The sequence below is a fragment of the Echiichthys vipera genome, assembly GCF_963691815.1.
Source record: "Echiichthys vipera genome assembly, chromosome: 15".
NCBI classification, from domain to species: domain Eukaryota; kingdom Metazoa; phylum Chordata; class Actinopteri; order Perciformes; family Trachinidae; genus Echiichthys; species Echiichthys vipera.
In genome coordinates, this window is record NC_139840.1 from 21169778 (window position 1) to 21189186 (window position 19409).

At 41.0% G+C, this 19409-nt stretch overlaps 1 protein-coding gene across 1 annotated transcript; it reads right to left on the reverse strand.

Annotated features, from left to right (window-relative positions):
• Window positions 1–56: 56 nt before the first annotated feature.
• Window positions 57–14903, reverse strand: LOC310958247 (KN motif and ankyrin repeat domain-containing protein 2-like). The gene is made up of 10 exons (XM_083929098.1): window positions 14758–14903; window positions 9261–9337; window positions 7728–9179; window positions 6121–6196; window positions 5335–5628; window positions 5084–5168; window positions 3279–3498; window positions 3064–3206; window positions 2008–2208; window positions 57–995 (listed from the first exon to the last, which is right to left on the reverse strand). The coding sequence occupies exons 2-10, from the start codon at window positions 9274–9276 to the stop codon at window positions 903–905; spliced, it is 2580 nt and encodes an 859-aa protein (XP_083785224.1). The 5' UTR covers window positions 9277–9337; window positions 14758–14903; the 3' UTR covers window positions 57–902.
• Window positions 14904–19409: the final 4506 nt, after the last annotated feature.

Consider the following 19409-nt stretch of genomic DNA (forward strand, 5'->3'; position numbering starts at 1 on the left):
TGAAAGGGATCAGATATAATCCCCTGAATCTGCTCATTTTAGAATTCCATGTTTATGTATATTGTTGCTTCCTGTGTGCATTATTTGGTTTGGTTTGGCTGGTTGTGGAGGTTCTCTGCCACCTGCTGGCCAGGTTTGTCACTACAGCAGCAAAGCCGATGAATGAGTTGTTACTGCAGCCGGTCAGCTCCACCACCCTGTTTAAGTTGGCATGTTGGCCTCTTTTAAATGGCACAATATCTTCAGTTTTCTTTGTATTATTTTATTAAAAACAGGCAGTTTATATCATCTGTATAGCAATTACTAGCAACTGAAATCAACAGGTTAGTTTATTGGCACCAACCATGTCTCTTCCTCATTTGATTGGCATGCAGCATTGGAAGTTTGCTTTTCTTTCTATATTTTATACACATTTTATTTGAAAAGTGCTGCAAAGTTTCCTCTCAAAACATCAAACAACACAGGCCTTTCGATTATTGTCAACATATAAATCTGACCAATATAATAAACATATTATAATAAATATTTTTAACTGCATAGTTTGCAAAGCTAAGCTTCTACTTGGATGTGCAAAAATCAGACATGACTGTGATGTCTTTACATCAACAGTAAAGACGAGAGTAAACATTTATTGTATTCTGCATCAGCCATCAGGACAAACACATCTATGCTTTAACTCACTCAGTGATAATGGTGAGTCTTGTTTCAACAATGTCATTCCGTCCAATACTTATGTTAACTAATGTTCATGCAGATGTCCAGAATTCAGAAATAATTTGAGGGCAACAGGTCAACCCAAGCACACAGCATCAGCATTAAACTTGGATTCAAAGTGCATCAGACAGAAAAGAGCAAATACGAGAGGATCATATGTCTGCAGATTCTTTTCCAGTTCTCCAGTACTACAGAGCTCGGGCTTTAGCATGGGCCTGCAGGAGGGCGGTTGTATCAGTGTGGGAACCTTGCATGGCGATAGAGAGCGCAGTTTGACCACGCTGGGGGACGAAAAGAGAGAAAAACAGGAAAGACACAAATCTTAAATTGTTAACCCATATTAAGTTGAAACACTTAGACATAATTACTGAAAAACAATTTTTTTTGGGCATTATGCAAATGCGAACATGCTTAATGTGTTGTTGTACATGGTAAACATACCTGCTCAATATTAGCATGAAGCATTTAGCGCCGAGCACCACTGTGCCTAACAGAGCTGCTAGCATGGCTGCATGACTTTTTTCATGTGAATAGTTGCATCAAGGTGCAGAATTAAAGCTCCCCGAAGACAAATTAAATAACAAAAGTGTGCACGGTTGCAATTCCTGTCCTTAAGATAAATGTATAAAGGTTTAATTTCCTCAGACTTTAATTACTCTAATTAATCTGGGTTTGTGTCAAGGTGAAACGTGGTTAAGAGTCGAGATAGGAGGCTCACAGTTGATGGTCGCTACTTTAAATGCAGACTGTGTCAAAAGTAGAAGATACATTTGCATCTTCTCTTCCACCCTCTTCCCTGCCTCCACTCACTCCAGACTGGCAGATAAGGTACTGTTAGCGGATTAGCTCATCCCAGCCCAGGGAGATTTTGTTTTACTGTAGCCCTGATTAATCCTGAGAAAGCTCGGCTGCATCCAAACTGTCATTCCACCCACGTCCGCACAGTGGGAACATTCAAGCTTCCATACATATAAGCACCTACTTATGTTCAGTTATGTGAATACAAAAGTAGATAGGCCGTTTTGTTAACAAATATAACACGATTACATAAGAGAAATTGAGTTGGAGTCTCTATATTCCTGAAAAGAATTTTAATGTCTGCAGAATGTTTGTTTTTCTGCCCAACTGTAATTCTTGAGGCATAATGACCATAAATAATTAATACCACAGACAACCTGCTTCCCACACTAGCGACAGTTAAACTGAAGACAACACTTCTCATAGTTTCTCCGGTCAAAGGGTCAGAGGTTTTTTATTGAAAGTAAATTGACCGTGGGATTTCTGCAGTATCACCTTGTCAGTCAGGGTAAGGTCACACTGGCTCCTCTCCAGCAGCAGCCTTGCAATGTGTGTGTGGCCCCTCTCCGATGCGAACATCAGGGCCGTGGTTCCTTGGCTGTCCTGGAGGTTAGCGTCTGCTCCACAGCTCAGCAGCAGGCGGACCATCACAACTCGCCCGTGTCTCACAGCCAAGTGTAGAGCTGTTTGGCCCGTCTGTGGAGAGGGACAGACAACATGACAGAAGACAGAAAAAATAAATCTATACTACTGTGCATCTTGTTTAGATACTTTTCATCTAAAATGTCAGAGGTTAACATGTCACCTTTTGAGGTTCAGTGTCCTGCTAAAGAACGCTTTAGAGGGAACAGTTTAGTACTTTCATTAAGTTTGGGAAGTAGAAAGACACATTTTAATCAAAAGCACATTTTAGTCAGGATTGAAACAGCAGAGGCTCAATTATTTAGATTTTTAGTCCCTAGTGTGGCTCAAGCTTCAAATACACTGCATCCTCTCTCTCTCTCTTATCTTCAGCCACTTGTCCCTATCGGGGTCGCGGGGGGGCTGGAGCAGATCCCATCGAGCGTGAGGCGGGGTACACCCTGGACAGGACGCCAGTCTATCGCAGGGCACACATACATTCACACTCACATTCACACCTACGGGCAATTTAGAGTCACCAATTATTTCCCATAATGCAACTCTGCTATATCTTTCATTAAACCTTCCCTTCCTACTAAAAGCACAAAACTTTTAAACTACAACCCAAAGCTCTGACAGCCCAGTCTCAATCCCAATTTGCCTTAACCTTGATGACGTCATGATTGACTTTTAAAAGCTATCTTAATAGTTTTCATAGGCTATAGAGCAGTCTTTATCACAAGCCAACTGATTATTTAATGTAACATCAGTTTAATATTATGTGTGTGATTGCTAGTTTTAATGCAGTCTTACATTTACTACTTAGAAAACTTGAAATGCTGGCGAATTAACACTCTTCACCTTTTAAAAAAAACAATGCATAAAATTTCCCATGTTGCATTTAAGCTGTGTTTGCATTGGCTGTGATACCTGGCTAGAGCAAATGTTAATGTTGCTCAGCTCCATTAACTTGCGGACAACCTCCATGCCACCTGGACCATCAGGCGCTGTCAGTGAGGCCAGCATCACTGCTGTGTAGCCGGCGTTGTTCTGAATGCTCACATCACTCACACCTGTAAAGCAAAGAAAAAAGTCAGTATTTACAAGGCAACGGTGTACTATGGCTCTGGCAACGCTATGATTACCTGTGTCCAATATCAGACTGACAATGCTGTAGTTACAGTGGGAGACGCTGTAATGCAACACTGTGTTGCCGTTGTCATCAGCCAGGTTGATCAAGAAGGCCAGCAGTGTTGGTGTGGCCTTCTTCACTTCTCTCAGGTACACGGCCACCCTGCTGGCCTCTGAAGCCTCCTCTGCTGCTGCACTGAACCAGTGCTGAAACAACACAACCAGGGCCTTCCTCTGGAAAAAAGATGGGAGCATACAATCACATTTGAACCACATTATACTACAGTATACTGCATGTTTGAAAAATCATCTTTAATTTAACAGACACACTTTAAAGCAGCATTAATTTGTTTGGCAGCAGAACAAGCTCTAAGCACATTGACATATTGTCACTATATAAAGTGGATGGATGTGGTGGAGTAGTGTTTCTGTCCGCCCGGCTAACATAAGTCCAATATTCACTCTCCTTAAATATGTGTTTTTCTGATTAGAATGCAGCTCTGTGTCATGGCAGTGTGGGTGGATTTGACTAAGGAGGTAGAGCATGTCGTCCACGATTGGAACATTTGCGGTTTGATCCCCGGCATGATGAAGTGTCAATAAAATAAATAGCTCTGGACTATATTGTATCAGGCTGATGTAAACATTAAAGTCAGCATCTTCAGTAAAGCCTCCTGTCGTTCACATGTAAAATAGGTCTTTTGATACAACTTTTGTATTTTGAGCCAAGTGAGTATTGTTGATGATACCTAAGTGCGACAAATGCTAGCACACCCTGCGTCCAGACACATTTCTTAACTGTTAATCTATTACAGGGGGTGTAAAATCCTGCTCCTGCATGTTTTAGGTTTCTCCCTGCTGTAACACACCTGAGTCTAATGATCCTCTCATTATCAAGCTTCAGTTGCTTGACAGTAGCTCCCCAGGAGCAAGATTGGACACCTCTGGTCTATCATGTACTTGTACAGCCTTTTTTTACTACTACTACTACTACTACTAGCCAACTTCTGCTTTTACTACTTTTGACATAAGCATTGGGATGTGCGCCAAGTATCAGAACGGGTAAAAGTCAAGCTCACAGTTAAAATTTCTTGCGGAATTTTCCAGTTCTAATTATTACAGGTGGCACCTTGTATGGCAACCTCTGCCATCAGTGTAAGTGACAAGTAGTGTAGAAGCGTCTTGAGCAGTCGGAAGACTAGATAGGCGCTATACCATTGCATTTGACATTTTATCCAGTGTTGATATTAAATATTGATAAATGCAACTTTAGGATCAAATAAAGTTTAGTTCACTTTAAATGCTTCAGTGCAGAACTTTTGTCTCCCCCTCTGGCAGTGAGAGTACTGTAATTACACAAACACTGTTGATGCATTCTAATGACGTGTGCCTGCAGGAGTGCCCGCCGCCTCTCCCCCGTCCCTAGGAGAAATTTTTATAACTTTAGTCCTTCCCCTGAATGAGAAAGAGTTTCTTTTTTATCTAGAGCATCCTCTGCAGACATGTTTCTTGGGATTTTCCGCCATAGCTTCTACCCTCTCCCTGCCGCCTTTAGCTTTGGCTGGCTCACATTAAATGCATCCGTCTGGTGTGCCAGCATGGGAATGTCGCCACAGACACCACAACTCCGGAATAAATGCAAAATACAGAGAGCTTTCCCTAGACTTAATCAGCATCGTGTGAACTGGTTTGGCAAGAGTTTGAATGTAACAGACGTTAATTTATATGAAAAAAAAACCGCACTCCAGCTTTAAGTTTTATACGGATACCTTAACTGTAAGCAGCTGACTGTTTCTGTGGAAGAATCAAGACTGCTCACCATGTCATCATTGGGGTTATTCATGTTGTCCATGTGATCTTTGAGGAATTGACAAGCAGCCAGAAAATCTGCACTCACTGTTTCTCTAGAAGAAAGAGCATGTGTGGGCATAAGGAGAGTTTGTCTCATAGCATTAGGAACACAGCCCTATGAGATTTAATAAAAAACACAGGAGCTATCCCCTAAGGAGTAAACATCGTCATCACAGTTTCCAAACAAACACTGCGATGCGTTTGTTGCGGTTCGCTCACCTGCCCCAAGTGGTGGTTTCTGAGCCAGAGTTCCCCTCCATCTGTTCCCCCGGGGGCTGTGGTTTCATCTTGGCTGTTTTCTCAGCTTCCACGCCTCCATCTGTTCGCCCTGATCTTGCTCCTCCTGATATCATCTGTCTGTCTGGGCTCATTTGTCTCACTCCCTCCATCCGTCTCATCTCTGGGTCTGCGTCCACCTGGGTAGCAGCCATCTCTGTAAGGCTGCTGCTGCTGCTCTCCTTCTGTACACTCTGGTTCACACAGTCCTGCCCAACAAGATTTCCACTTTTGCGTCTTTAAAAAAGATTAAAAAAAAGGTGAAAAGAGCAAAAAATCAATATGACCAACCACCTAAACACTGGTAAAGGTTGACAACTGGATTTACACTGATCAGACCGACAAGGTTTACATGATTAAATGTCTCAAAAACCTCCTTCTTTAAATTTATCCAGCATTTACAGCAACATCAATCAACATTGGCCAATCATCAATCTCCCAAAGTCAACCTCCACCCTCCCACTTACATATTGTAGTAATACTAAGCCAAAACATACCCTGAGCCCTGGAAAACAACCCGGAAACCTGGTCAGTCACATTTCCAATCTTTTGACTATAACAACTTAGAGGTAATACATACAGTACTTTTCTCCTTTAACTGACAGTCTTCAATGATGTTCGTCTCAGTCAGAACCATAACAGCAGCTTAGATAATCTTCAACCAAAACTATGATTTAAGCAATAATCATAACTCTAAAGGTTGCTGAAATCAGAGAGTTATTTACTAACCCTTCATTAACATCCACGGAATGAAGGCTTTTTGACATCCGGGTGCATCCGTCTGTCCTCATTATAGATTTAGAGGCTGCATGGAAGACAAACACAGACGATGTGGTGATGTATCACAACACAGGGAAACAACTTTACACATTCCTTATGAAATACATATTTATCATCATTTATGGCTTTTTATGGTACTTCTGGAACTATCTTTTTTCACAACAGCTACTCAAATATTTAGTTAAATTTGCTCATATTGATTAAGAAGAGAGTAAAATAGCAGGTAAATTGTGGGCCTGAATTTGGCAGTGATCATGATGGAGCCTCTTATCAGTATTGACTTTCCAATAAAAGCAAAAGAAAGTTTTTTATTTTGAAAGAACGTCTGTGTTGTGAGACAAATGTGTGTTTTTACACATTTAGCAACACTTTATAGACATATAGAGTTTCTTTAGTGAAATTAAAATGAGTTTGTGGTTTTGCAGCAACAGCCATAACACACACAATAAACATATTCTTATTCCTGTATTGCGTAGCTGTTAAGTTGCCACAGCTGTTAGTGTCGACAACAACTCCAGCACTGTTTTACACAGGGTTTCTACTACACAGAGTCCCACCGGTTCATCTAACAACACTGAAATTTAGATGATCCTATTTAATCATAAGGACCTCGTTTCAAAGGAAATAATACATTCTATAGTAAGTTTTTTTATACCCACTATATTTGCCATTTTTGCAGTTTAAGTTCAGTTTTTGTCCATGCTCACCAAAGATTTGAATCTCTTTGATACACACTTCTCTACAGGGTTCACAGCTGCATTTCTGACTTTGCATGCTGGGATTTCCTACACTTTTAAAAGGGGAAAAAGCTTTGAAACTCAAAATAAAAGAAGTTCAATACACCTTAAACCTTGATGGGAACTAACTAGTCATTTGCTCCAATGAAATACATTCCGTAAATCCGTGTGAGCATGAAATCCATGCAGGTAAAGTCTGTGTGGAGAGCAAAAGAGAATCAGAATCAGCTAACGTCGGAGGCAGATATGCAGATATCTGTTTTTGTAGACACCATCTCTCAACTCCAACTCCATTCTTGTGTCTCAAGTTGCTAATCAGACCATAAACAAGGGCCGACGAAAAGTGGAAGTCTCGGCAAGCTTGAAATATGAGCTGTTGTCCCCAGATGCTTAATTGTCATCAGACAGATAGAGGATGCGTTCTGAGATTGCCAGATTCCCAACAAAAACGAATTAATCAATACAAAAGTTCACATTCAAGGAATAAGAGTATGTCTATAAAATTAGGTCTGAGTAAAGTGGCTCTTCTGCCTTGTAGCGCACAGATTGACTTCTTCTTTCCCACATATAAGTCCAAATCAAAACATCAGGATTCAATCTGCTGTCATATAAGGGCACTTATGTGAGGGTACTGCCACACAAAATAGTCTCCAAGAGGGCCTGTGAAGTTCAAATTTGTACTTGTCAGTCATTTTTAGTACTTTGCTTTTAGTTGACTCTTGTGGAATAGATGCAGAGGGCAACCATCATTAGTATCTTCAAAATCCAACTTTGTTTTGATCGTTAAATTGGCATAATGTACAATCTGTGGACACAAACCTCCATGTTGAATCCTGTCTCTATCATGCTGGGTGTAGTAGGAGGTAAGGATGTTGATGAGTCCCATCATCTCCTGCTGCAGAGAGTTGACTTTGGGGTCTGGGTGCTCTAGAGGTTTCTGCTCCTCTCCTGACTCACGGTCTGCACACAAACACTCCCACTGTTGATCCAGAAGCCTCTTGATCTTCTTTATGTGGTGCACGACAACTGTTTCATCTGAAGCGTCTTTAGGTTCCACAGTCCCTTGCGGGTCATTCTGTGGACTTTGCCCGTTTGCCATAAGAGTTCTTGTATCTGGATTCTGTGACACTTTATCATATGTTTCAGTGGATAGCACTGCTGTCTCATCTCCATCCTGGTCTACCACCACCCTCTCTGCACGGACCCACACCGCAGGATTCCTGAGAAGGTGCTCCATCTTCTCATCTTTCCTTCTGCTCTCTTCCTGTTGCTCCCTCAGCAGCCCTAAGGCCCTCTGCAGCTCCAGGCCAGTCTCATGGAGCTTCTGCTCCAGAACAGCAACCTTAGCCTGCAGGGATGTCACCGTCAGCAGCTCATCCAGATCTGTACTAGTCCTCCACTCGTGTGTAGGATTAGAGTCTTCTCGGCGGATGCTGGGATTTCTCGGAAACATGACGTGACTGTCATGACGAGGCCTTTTGCTGTCCACTGTGCTGTAGTGGGACGGGGTGTAAGTGTTTCCATTTACTGAGGGGGGTGGGATATGCGAATTCAAGCCCAAACAGAGCCTTTCTCTTTCCTCCTGAAGGATGCAGATATGCGCCCTGAGCTCTGGGATCACCCTCACCTCCAGCTCCAGCTCCCCCACACGTTCAAGGGCCTCGGTCAGGCGCCTCAACAGCCCTGAGCAGTCCTTGGGGCGAGGGCTGTCCAAGGAGTAGAAGACATCTTCACAGGAGATATTTCTCCCTCCGAGATGATCCTGCGAACTCCGGAGGCTGCCTGATTCATTTGTGGACTCAGATCCCTGTCTCAGTAATACTGTGAGTGGCAGACTAGAGGCACGCAGGAGATGAGGTCTGATGTGCTCGCCGAGAGGTTGCTCATCAAACTCCTTGATTTTGGCCTCCATCTCTGCCAGGGATTTCAGCCCTGTGGGAGAAAGTTGTGACCTCTGATCATTTGCCCAGGAATTGTAGCCATGGTGATGGGCGTCTGACAGTCGGGACCTGGGGCCAAGAGCTCCAGTAGATCCCCAAGGGCTGGAGCGGTAACCACACCCAGAAGGGTTGAGGTGCCTGGGAAGAGTGCTGGCTCTGGGGCCTTTGCTCCGCCGCTGGATAGGGACTCTTTTAATTGTGTTGCCTTTCTCAATGTCATCTACGTATTTTAGGAAGTCCAGGTCAAGACGAAAGCCGTAAGGAGTTTCCACTGAGTACGGGGGCTTCCCTTTGATTCCATTCTCTGTTGTTTTATGAGGCAAGATATTTCCTGTAGACATTAAAACAGTTATTTATTATCAATCGCAAATTTAGCACATTTCTGTCATATTGGGGACTTTTCTGTTTTTACCATTTTGTCCTTCCATTACTTTGTCGCCTGTTTATCAAACAATTTGTTGCCACATTATCGAGTTGGACCTTTGGTATCTGAAAAAAACAAACAAAATAAAATCACATACTATAGAAGACTGATTTGAGCCATCTACACATGGAAAACACATGTTATTTTTACAAGTGGCATAAGTGGTTACTGTGTGGTTGTCTAATAAAATAATGAACACATTCATGATTTCTGAAGGGAAAAAAACAGATGAATTTTGGCACTGACATTCACTCGTGGTATTTCTAATAGGAGACTCCGTTTTAATATAATAGCCATATGGAAGTTCACTCTGAACGGCAATAACCCTTTCTGTACTTCATTCACAATCTGCCTCTTATTCATTTGCCCACATGTAGCGCAAAGCACAAAACACAAACATTCAATTACGCTCAAGTGCTTTCCCTCTCTTCCTCCCTTTCATTCTCTTCTTTTTCCCAAAGACTGGTGTCTTTCTCACACTCTTACTGCTTCATTTCTTCCATGCATCAGACTGCTGTTATTCAACAGTGGCAGACCTGATGCTCACTTGATTACAGCCTTGCCATCCAGAATGAGAACTGAAAATAGCTCTTGACTGTTTAGCCCAGCAGCTATGGTCAGCAGAGCAAAATATACTCCTACAGACCTAAATACAGTCAACCATTGTTGTGAGTGACTCACTGCTATCCTCCCTCCCTGCTCTCTCTGTCTCTGTGCCTACTACTGTAGGTCTACAGTCTTCTGTCAGATCACTGATTGTAACTTACTTTTCCTTTTTTTGTACACTCCTTTCCTATGATTCTGTTGACTCTTTCTTCTTCTCTCTATATGGTAGAGAATAGCCTATACTCTATCTAGTCATTGCTTCCCCCACCTCCTTCTCTCAGGGTCTCTCCCTTCCATCCACACCTCCATCCCTCCTCCCACGGTCCCCTCCCCTCTCCTGACCACCAGCCTCTGTGGCAGCTCGCTGTCCTCTTGAGGCACCGCAGCCACCGAGCCGCAGCCCCAAACAATGTCAGCTATGCAGTAAACAGACAAACACCGCCAAATGGCCCTGCTGGGAATTTCGACCCCTGTCATTCACACACTCTCCGATGACGAGCGATAAACAGCAACAAATGTACAATAAACAGATACGCTTAAGTACATTTTCACCAGCTCAGATGAAAAACACTGTGATATAAGATACTTGATATGTTGCAAATGAACATGCATACATGCAGGTCCCACATGCACTATGCATACCATGTCTGCCACAGTATGTTGGCCTTTCTATTTTTTCAGATAGGTGGAGTTTTAAATAGAGAATGTGCAAATATTACAAAAACAGTAGATAATGTCAACAAAGTATGTAAGAATTAAGCTTGAATGACGTGCTACCACAGGGCTCTGTATTATTTGGCATTTTTGATGCTATTACAGCTGTGTTCCTTGAGTTTAGGTGCCAATATAAGAAGCATTCTGATACCTATTTAGGAATAAAAGCCACATGTTTTATTTCTTTTAAGCAAAAGTTCACAAATGTCTCATTTTGGCTTTATGCAATCGTCCAAACGGTTTCTACCAAAGAATAAGAAAGATGAAGAATAAAGTAAGGAAGGCAATGAATCTTTGAGAGCAGATTTCAGTTCTCGACAGTTTTAAACCCTTGATGCTTGGGATAGATTTTTGTTGGTACCAAAACAAATAAATCGTAATAAGTAACCCTAATCCATAACCAAATATGAGACACCCCCATCTTTCTGGTATATATTACTCAGACTCTTGAAATCCGAGCTTGTGAATTTGAGAAAATCAAGGCCTAAAATAGACATAAATAGATATGGAAAGTGCTTGAATTGATATATTTTGAATTAGAATAGTTTGTTAGTGTTTGTAAATGGGTTGAAATTTACCTTGATCCATGCTGTAAACTGTGCTGTTTTGGGAACTGGGCCTATAAAGTCCTGGATTGTCCTTTATGGCTGAGGGAACCCTGACATATAAAAATTCTGAATATTTTTCTTTTTATCTGGTAAAAGGATTGACCATTGCAGAATACTTTCTCATTATATGCTCTGCTCTGTTGCCCTTACAAAAACCTAATATGCATGTTATATATTGAAACTGAAACAGTATGTATGTTGTTTTGCCAGCAGGGTTTTATGATGTTGAGCAGGAACTTTCAGCACTCGATCTGACAAGTCTAAATTTAGCCAGTACACGTGGATGTATGTAAGTACATGTCAAGAGAGGAAACCCATACAAGTGTCTGTGTTTTACAGAGTAATAAAAGAAAATTCAAAGTCCCCCAGATGGACAAACAGGTGGACTGGGCACACAACAAGATAGATCATTTTGTCTTGAGCTAGTGAGGCACTAAGATGAACAAAAGAGCCTAATGTTCACTACAAGCAGAGGCTGTATTCACCATTGTCCCTGTCAATCTGCAGTGTACAGCAGAACACCTGTTACTGCTGACATCTCAATCAGTCTCACTGCCGCTCAGTCATCAAGCTGAGAGGGCTGCTGGCTGCAGTTCAACAGATTGGAAACACTTTACAAAACGAAATGAGTCATTTTAGGAAATGTATATCAGAGCATGTGAGTGGAGCGTGGGAAGATTTTGGATGGAGCACAATTTGAAAAAAACGTTGGAGCGTCGCCATTTCTCTTGCGCCAATTTCACGGCGGTACCACTCATACCATGAGTTTTGGGTGGATGACGGCGGGCATTTTGAGTGGAGCGAGGTGTAATCTGTGTTGAGTGTGGAGCAATACTGAGCGGAGCAGCCATCGAATTGGGGAACAGTTGCTCCATGAGCGATGGGCAGACATTCTCAGCGCTCACATATTAATTTTCTTGCTGATTTTTAGATGAGAAGATTGATACCACTCTCTTATCTGTATGCTAACTATGAAACTACAGCCGGGAGATGGCTAGCTTAGCCAAAGACATAGAATCTGCTTGCCTCGGTCTGGCTCCAGGACACAATCTCCTGTAAAATCAAAAGGAACTTTGTTTTTTTTTCCACAGATTATTCAAATTACATCATACAGGATGCTTAATATTAAGCTTTAGAGGGCGGCGGACTTTTGCAGCTGGAGTCAGAAGCAGGCTAGCTGTTTTCCATTGCTTCCTTGCTAAGCTAACTATCCATCTCCTGGTTGACGCTTACCATACAGATATGAAAATTATATCAGTAGTCATTATTGAAAGCTGTAAGCCTATACATAACATTCAGAAACAGAAATGTAATTTTTTTTTCGTATTGCCTGCTCTCAGACAAACAAATCCAAACTGCTGTAGCCCACAAGTTTCTTACTTAAAATAGACATACTTTCTGACCGGGTTACCACTGAGGAAACAATATAGTAGAGTTACGGTTAGGCAATTCCCAAGAGTCATTGCCTAACTCTCTCCACATTTCCACGGCACAGGTTTTAAATGTGTATGCTAGGATAAGTAGGCCCACCTCACAGGAAACCCAAGAAATGAAATGTGAAAAATTTGCTTTACCCCAAACAGGCCCCAGCCAACAGCCCCTCTGCACACACTGAACTCAATCCAAAGTCAAGCTTCAGAGTGAGTTAAAGAAAATTCTTGAGTTTTAAATATCAATGTTTCCTTTGTATCCAGCTCAGGCTCTTGTTGCTTTTTCGGTTAAGGAAATGTCACAGTTTTTTAAGCGTCCATTTTTCTTTATTTGTGTTCTTTTCATCTTTCTCTTCCCACTGCAGCTGCTCTCCTCCTCTGGGTAAACGTGTCCCTACTCACACAGACCTTTTAAACTTCCTGCATCAGCACAAACCTCATAATCACAACATCTCTGTCCACAGTGTTCTTTACCAAAGCCACAAATTAGATATGAACTCATGACACAGCAAATGGGGTGACCTCCCAATGAAGCCATGATAAATACTCAAACTTCAGATAAGAATGGATCATTTCATATTTTACACTCAAGTCAGTAGCAAGAAACATTTGGTTTAGTCATTGACGGTACCAGCAAAAAGATACAGTATGTTGCAGTGCTCATTTAAGGAGGCAATGTCAGTTGTTTGCTTAAGACTGAAATATCCCAACAACTGTTCAATAGGTTCTGATGAGATTTAGTACAAGCATTGATTGTCCCCAGGGGGCAATATTTAGAATTCTAAAAACTTGTGTGATCCCCTGGCTTTTCTTTTGGTGCCACCATGAGGTTGACATTTGCTGTTTTAAGTGAAATGTCACGAAAAATTCTACTAACGTCATTCCCTTCAGCCTCAGATATACTTTGTGTTCAGTACTAGTTAGCAAACATTAGCATGCTAACAGCGAATAATCAAGCTTGCATTTTCATTGTAAGCGTTAGCCAGCTGATGTTAGCATCTAGCTCACAGTACAAAACTTGTGCAGCCTCACAGAAGCGCGTCTTTTACAAATTACAGTAGCCTACATACATACTTTCCATTTATTTTCCTTGGTTCGCATGGGGTGAACTTGACTTTCCATCTTCTATCACATTGTTCCAGCCATCCACCCACTTGTAGTCTGTTTGAGAACCACTCTTTGACATCACTATAATACTTGCCCGACTTCTAAACTGTAAGACAAGTAACTTTATTCTGTCCTTGAGACTTTTCAGTGAGAAACTAGAGCTATTCCTTTGCTCTTTGCCTAGCTCTGTCTATCTGTCTGTACAGTATATATATCAACATGTTTTCCCTGTCTATGTTCTGTTCTCGGAAAAATCTTTCCTCTCCTCCACTTTTTGGCTGTACAGACTGTGGTTTCTTCCAGAGCATAACTCTAAGCCTTGCCTTCTGTTTGGAGTTGATTTGGAAACCAAAGCCAACTCTTTGGACTTGAGCTCCCTTTCCCCTTCTGCTCTATCTTCTTTTTTCTGTCAAAATCATATTTTCTCCACAAAGACTTCCTAGAAATCCCTTAAGTCCGCTGATCTTTTTTCAGTTTGCATGTTTTAGTCTGGGGATTTTAGACCGCTGAAGTCCTGGTCATTGTCCAGCAGCAACTGGCTAAGAGTTGCATTGTGGCATCTAAACCTCACTGTGTGGTATGTTGAGCCGCAGATCATAGGATGAAACAGCTGCCACGGGCTTAATGCAAGGAAGAAAACTATGGTATGTTAACATGGCATGGTTAAAATAGAAAGTGCATTGCATGTGCGGCTTCACGTGGACATATGTGTTTGTGTTTGCATTTCTGTACAGTGAGTTTACATGAAATGTAAATATAATTCAAAATTCAATCTTCAAAAGGTAAAGGTATTCTCCTGGAAGTCTGATTAATATTCAGCACAGGTCCAGAGGTCCACTCCAAACAATTTGTCAAATCACTTTACCGTCGAAAGCTTTCCTGACCCTGAATTTAGATCAGCCTGTCCCGGATGAAAAGACTTTCAAGGTCAACATTTAGCATCTCTGCTTTGATTAACTATCCGATCCAACTGTCCTCCCTGACTGAGAGATATGAGATGAATATAAAACCAGAGCTTACCTGGTGACATGTGTTCAGCAGTTGTCTCCACTTGGTCTGAGGGCGTGTTTGTCAGACAGTCCACTATAGTCTGCTCTCAGCTCAGTTCAGCCTTTCTGTCTGTCTCCTGAGAAGGGAGGGCGGTGCTGTCAGGGAGAGGGGCATGCCGCGGCTGTTTGGTAAATGCCAGTGTGCAGCCCCTGCCATAACAGAAGCCGGATTTGCTTGTGTGTAAAAGAGTGCAGGGAGGGGCCTGTGAGCCAGCCTTCCATACGGTACCTCCTGTCCGAGGAGACAAGTGGGAGGCTACGGCTTGCAGCTCTACATCCACTCCTTCAGATAGCAGCCAATAGGAGTTCAGAGGTGTAGCCGGCCGGGAAAGACAGCAACTCTTCTGGGACCCTGGTGACAACATGTCAAAATATGGAGCATCTGGTATGAAGTCAGAGAAAGTACCAGAGTCACCTTACTGTGTACCGTCCATAATCCTCTCAGATAACACCAGTGACCATGCAGTACCTCACAGACCTTAGACATTCAGAATGTGTAACCCAACCCAGTGTTATGTGGTCTCTGTCCTCTATAATCAAGTAAACAGGGGGGAGAGCTGAGGGCTTGGTGCCACCCATGAGGGTTAATTCTCTCAGTGCATACCTCTCATTCTTCATGGATCCTCTTTCAACCCGCACCCAGCATCTTCTATTGGGGCACTACCATCATACCAGGAAAGTCTTCTGCTCTTTGTAAGGGCGGTGGACAATAAGTAACATCTGTCTGGACTAGTACCCTTTCCTTATCACTAAAGACATTGTGAAAAAGAGGAAATTGCTTTTGAAGCTACTGTAGCTGCACTGTCTACAATTATTGGATTGCATTGAAATTTGATACATCCATTCGTGGTGCCAAGAGGATGAACTGTGGTGACTTTGGTGATCCTCTCACATTTCCCCTTCTGCCACCATTAAGTTAACATTTGTGCATGTGACATGTCTCAACAACTATTGGATGGATTGCCATGAAATCAGATCAGATCTTTAATAATCCCCGGGAGAAATTATTTTTGTTACAGAGCTCCAGATATACAAACAACAAATATTATACAGACAGCATATATAAGAAAAACCATACATATATATATATATATATATATATATATATATATATATATAACTATATAAACAGTAGATATATATATATGAAATATCAATTTCCCCTCAGGAGGAATTGTTATGACTTTGAAAATCCCTTAACTTTCCATATAGTGCGACCATTAGGTCAACATTTTAATTTGGCCAACACTTTAGGACCAAATACCGAAAGAAACACAAAGGTTAATTTTGTTTTAAGTGCGTTTTCTCAGATTTAAGCGTGCTAACACACTAAACCAAGATGGTGACCACAGTAATCATTACACCTGCTAAGCATCAGCATGGCAGCACTGACATTGTGAGCATGTTATGTATGTCAGGCTAACCTTAATTGAGTTCAAAGCATTCAAAGTACAGCCTCAAAGAGAGTTATAGACTCTTTCTTTACTCATTATTCTGTTTATTTTATATATTATGTTTATAGTTCATGTCTCTTTTCTCTCCATCTATTTTTGTTGTGTCTATGTTGTGTTGCAACTGCCTCAGTTTGTCTCATTGGGCCAAAACTATTCCCATCAAGTATAGCCCACAGTATAGGCCTTACAGTGAAAACTGTTTAACATAGTATCCGAATGCCAGAATCCAAGTTGAGCCTATCTTTACATTAAAATAATATGGGCAATGGTAATGAAGAGTGTATAATATGATGAAGCGGGAGAGCCACTCAAGGAGCTGCAACCACCGCCTTGTGCTCCACCATGGATGGAAAATGAATTAGCAAGAATTAGCAAGAAATACTCCTTTTCCATTACCCAAGCAGACAACTGACTCCAAGAGGGATTGTGGTTTGACTCGAGGGAGGGAGAGAGAAAAAACAGTCTTTATTGGACCAAAGGATTGCTGACAGACTGACCACATACTGCAGAAAACTTGGCCTAGAGGCAAAAATCTTAGTCTGTTAAAAAGCAGTTTCAGAGAAAGATTTAGAGTTGCATCATTTTTGAAGGAAAATACGTGGTAGAAATAAAATACTGAAAATGTTAGTTGAAAATGAGTCATTAATTATTAACTTATACAAATAGACGTTTCAGGCCCACAAAGTGAAATGCATGAGGCATGAGGCTTGCCGCTGCAGGGTATTAATTTTCCTCCCATTTGACTATTATTACTTGTGGAAGCTGCCTCCTGGTGGGAAGTATAGCTGGAGGCAAGAGACAGGTCCTTCTTTTAGCAAAATCTATGTGATATTTTTGGAGGCTTAAAGGTGTTCTCTGAAGTTTTATGTTGGCAAAATCTTTTTTTTTTTTTAATTTCTCAATGATTTCTTTGAGGAGTTAACATAACATGAAACAGATGGTAAAGTTTAAAGAAGTTCAATCCACCTAAAGGTCTGTCACAGTCGACATCTTCCCCCATTTGATGTCCGTTATGTAACTCTGGCTTGTGGTCAGGGGAGTTACAGGTTGTGCTGTAGCTGCATTGGCCAACTAAAACAGTGTATGTAGTCATGTAACAGTGACCTATGAATCAAGAACATCCTTTTGACCAAAAGGCCACAGACCCTTTGTAACTGAGGTTATTTGGCATTAACGATGCATAAGTAAGTAAAGCAGCTGGAGTCCATTTGAGTCGATGTAGACATTTCACTATTACTGTTACATTATGTTACATTTAATGTTTTTTACAAGCTTATATTAAGTCTGAGGCTATAGTAAGGTCATGAAAACCATTAAAACATGTTTCAGCTAATTGTAAGCAGAAATGTGTGGAATGTTAAATACAACCAAATTGAAGACAGAAAGTAGTTAATTTTCTCTGTCAAGTATGTCAATAAAGTCATATCCGTGTGAGTCATGTCTCTATTGACAAGCCACTATCAATTTCTAAAAAATGATCTAATGGCATACTTACTTTTTCCATGATATAAAACCTAAATCTAACTCCCTAATGTACGTTATTTCTAGATTATTGCTCAAAATAGTGACTTTTAAAAGGTTTATATTTTAGAATTATAAATCCTAGGTTTCCCTTAGTAGGTAATGACATTCAGTGTTTTACATATTAAATAATAGTATTTCTTTTTGGAATTAATCTTTGGACGGTTATCCAAGACAACCAGCCAGGAAAATGTGGATTGACCACAAATATGCAAACTGCATAAAAAAATCTATTTGGCTTTGGCTCAATTTGAATAAGCAATAATTGTTGTAGCTATTTTTTTTAGCAGCAGCCAAAAGAGCAAACGGAGAAAGAGTTACTGTAAGAGCTAAAAGTCTGCTCCTGTTGCTGCTTTTGTCTATTAAGGCTGTGAAAAACCTGCAGAAGAATATGTTACGAAACTAAATTATATTTAGTGCGATGTTTAGAGAGAGAGAGACAGAGAGAAAAATGCATTTGCATCATCTCTTCTAAATGTCACTGTAATTATATTATAATGGAAGGAAGAGGAACATTGCATATAGAAAATGTTCCATATTAGAAGCAAATGAGTTACAGATCAGTCCAAAGCAATTTGCAGTTTGAATAAATGTTGCAGAAGACTCACTTCAGCACCCTCCAGCAGGCAGTGAGCATAACAGTCTGATGGCTGTTGGCAGAAAACAACCCCTCAGGTGCTTTCATTCTGCCCCTGAGGTACTCGAAGAGAGCTCTCTGATTCTCTGTTTTACAGTTTTATACCCATGGGGTTTGACTTCATATGGGATCACTTGCATACAATATCATAATGTTCGGAAGACTGATATATTGAGTCATATTAGGACAAAATAAACCGGTGGGATGTACACATTTTGTATGTAATTCTTTTGGAGCTTCTTCCATTCTCCTGAATATAGAATATGGATAGTAATATAGTATAATATAAGCAGTAATATACAAGCACTATTAACAATAAGTCAATGAAATGTTAAAATATAAATGGAAACAATATAGTAATCTTGCATATATTTATAAAGCAGGTAGCTCAAATCAAGCAATCTGATTGGTTCATAGCCATGCTATAATAACCACGTACAATGGCGATGATGTCTGATTTCTTTGCTCAATTATATTACTCTGCGTCTGAGAAAAAAAAATGTACCTTGCTGTCAGAAAGCCATTTATGATAGGAAACTGGAGCTGTTACCATGCTTTTTTCAAAGCCACCAGACTCCTTTAAAACTGTAATTGTACCTCCATTAACACAGGAGTCCCTGGTCTATATGTTACTAACCTATACTACTACTCCAATGGAATGGAAATAAAAGTAATATATAAGAGAGGGATCAATGGTGAAACCCTCAGAAGGGAGTTGTTTCGGATGGAGTTCAGTATCATAAAATGTAGTTGCGCTCTTTGGGGAGCATTCTATGACACTGGCCTTCTTCTTGAGCAGGAGAGGCTGAATGACAATGAAAGTGGTAGAAAAATAAAAAAACACAATTCATTTGTACTCGTGCTTCCAGGCCTCATTTTCAAGAGACACCCAGGAGTTCTTCACCAGGGGTTTGATGCTTCTCACACAGCAGCTCCCTAGGAATGTGTTTGTATTTGCAATAACCAAAGGAAGCACAATGTCCAATGATAAAGGATGTAAATATGTATCCA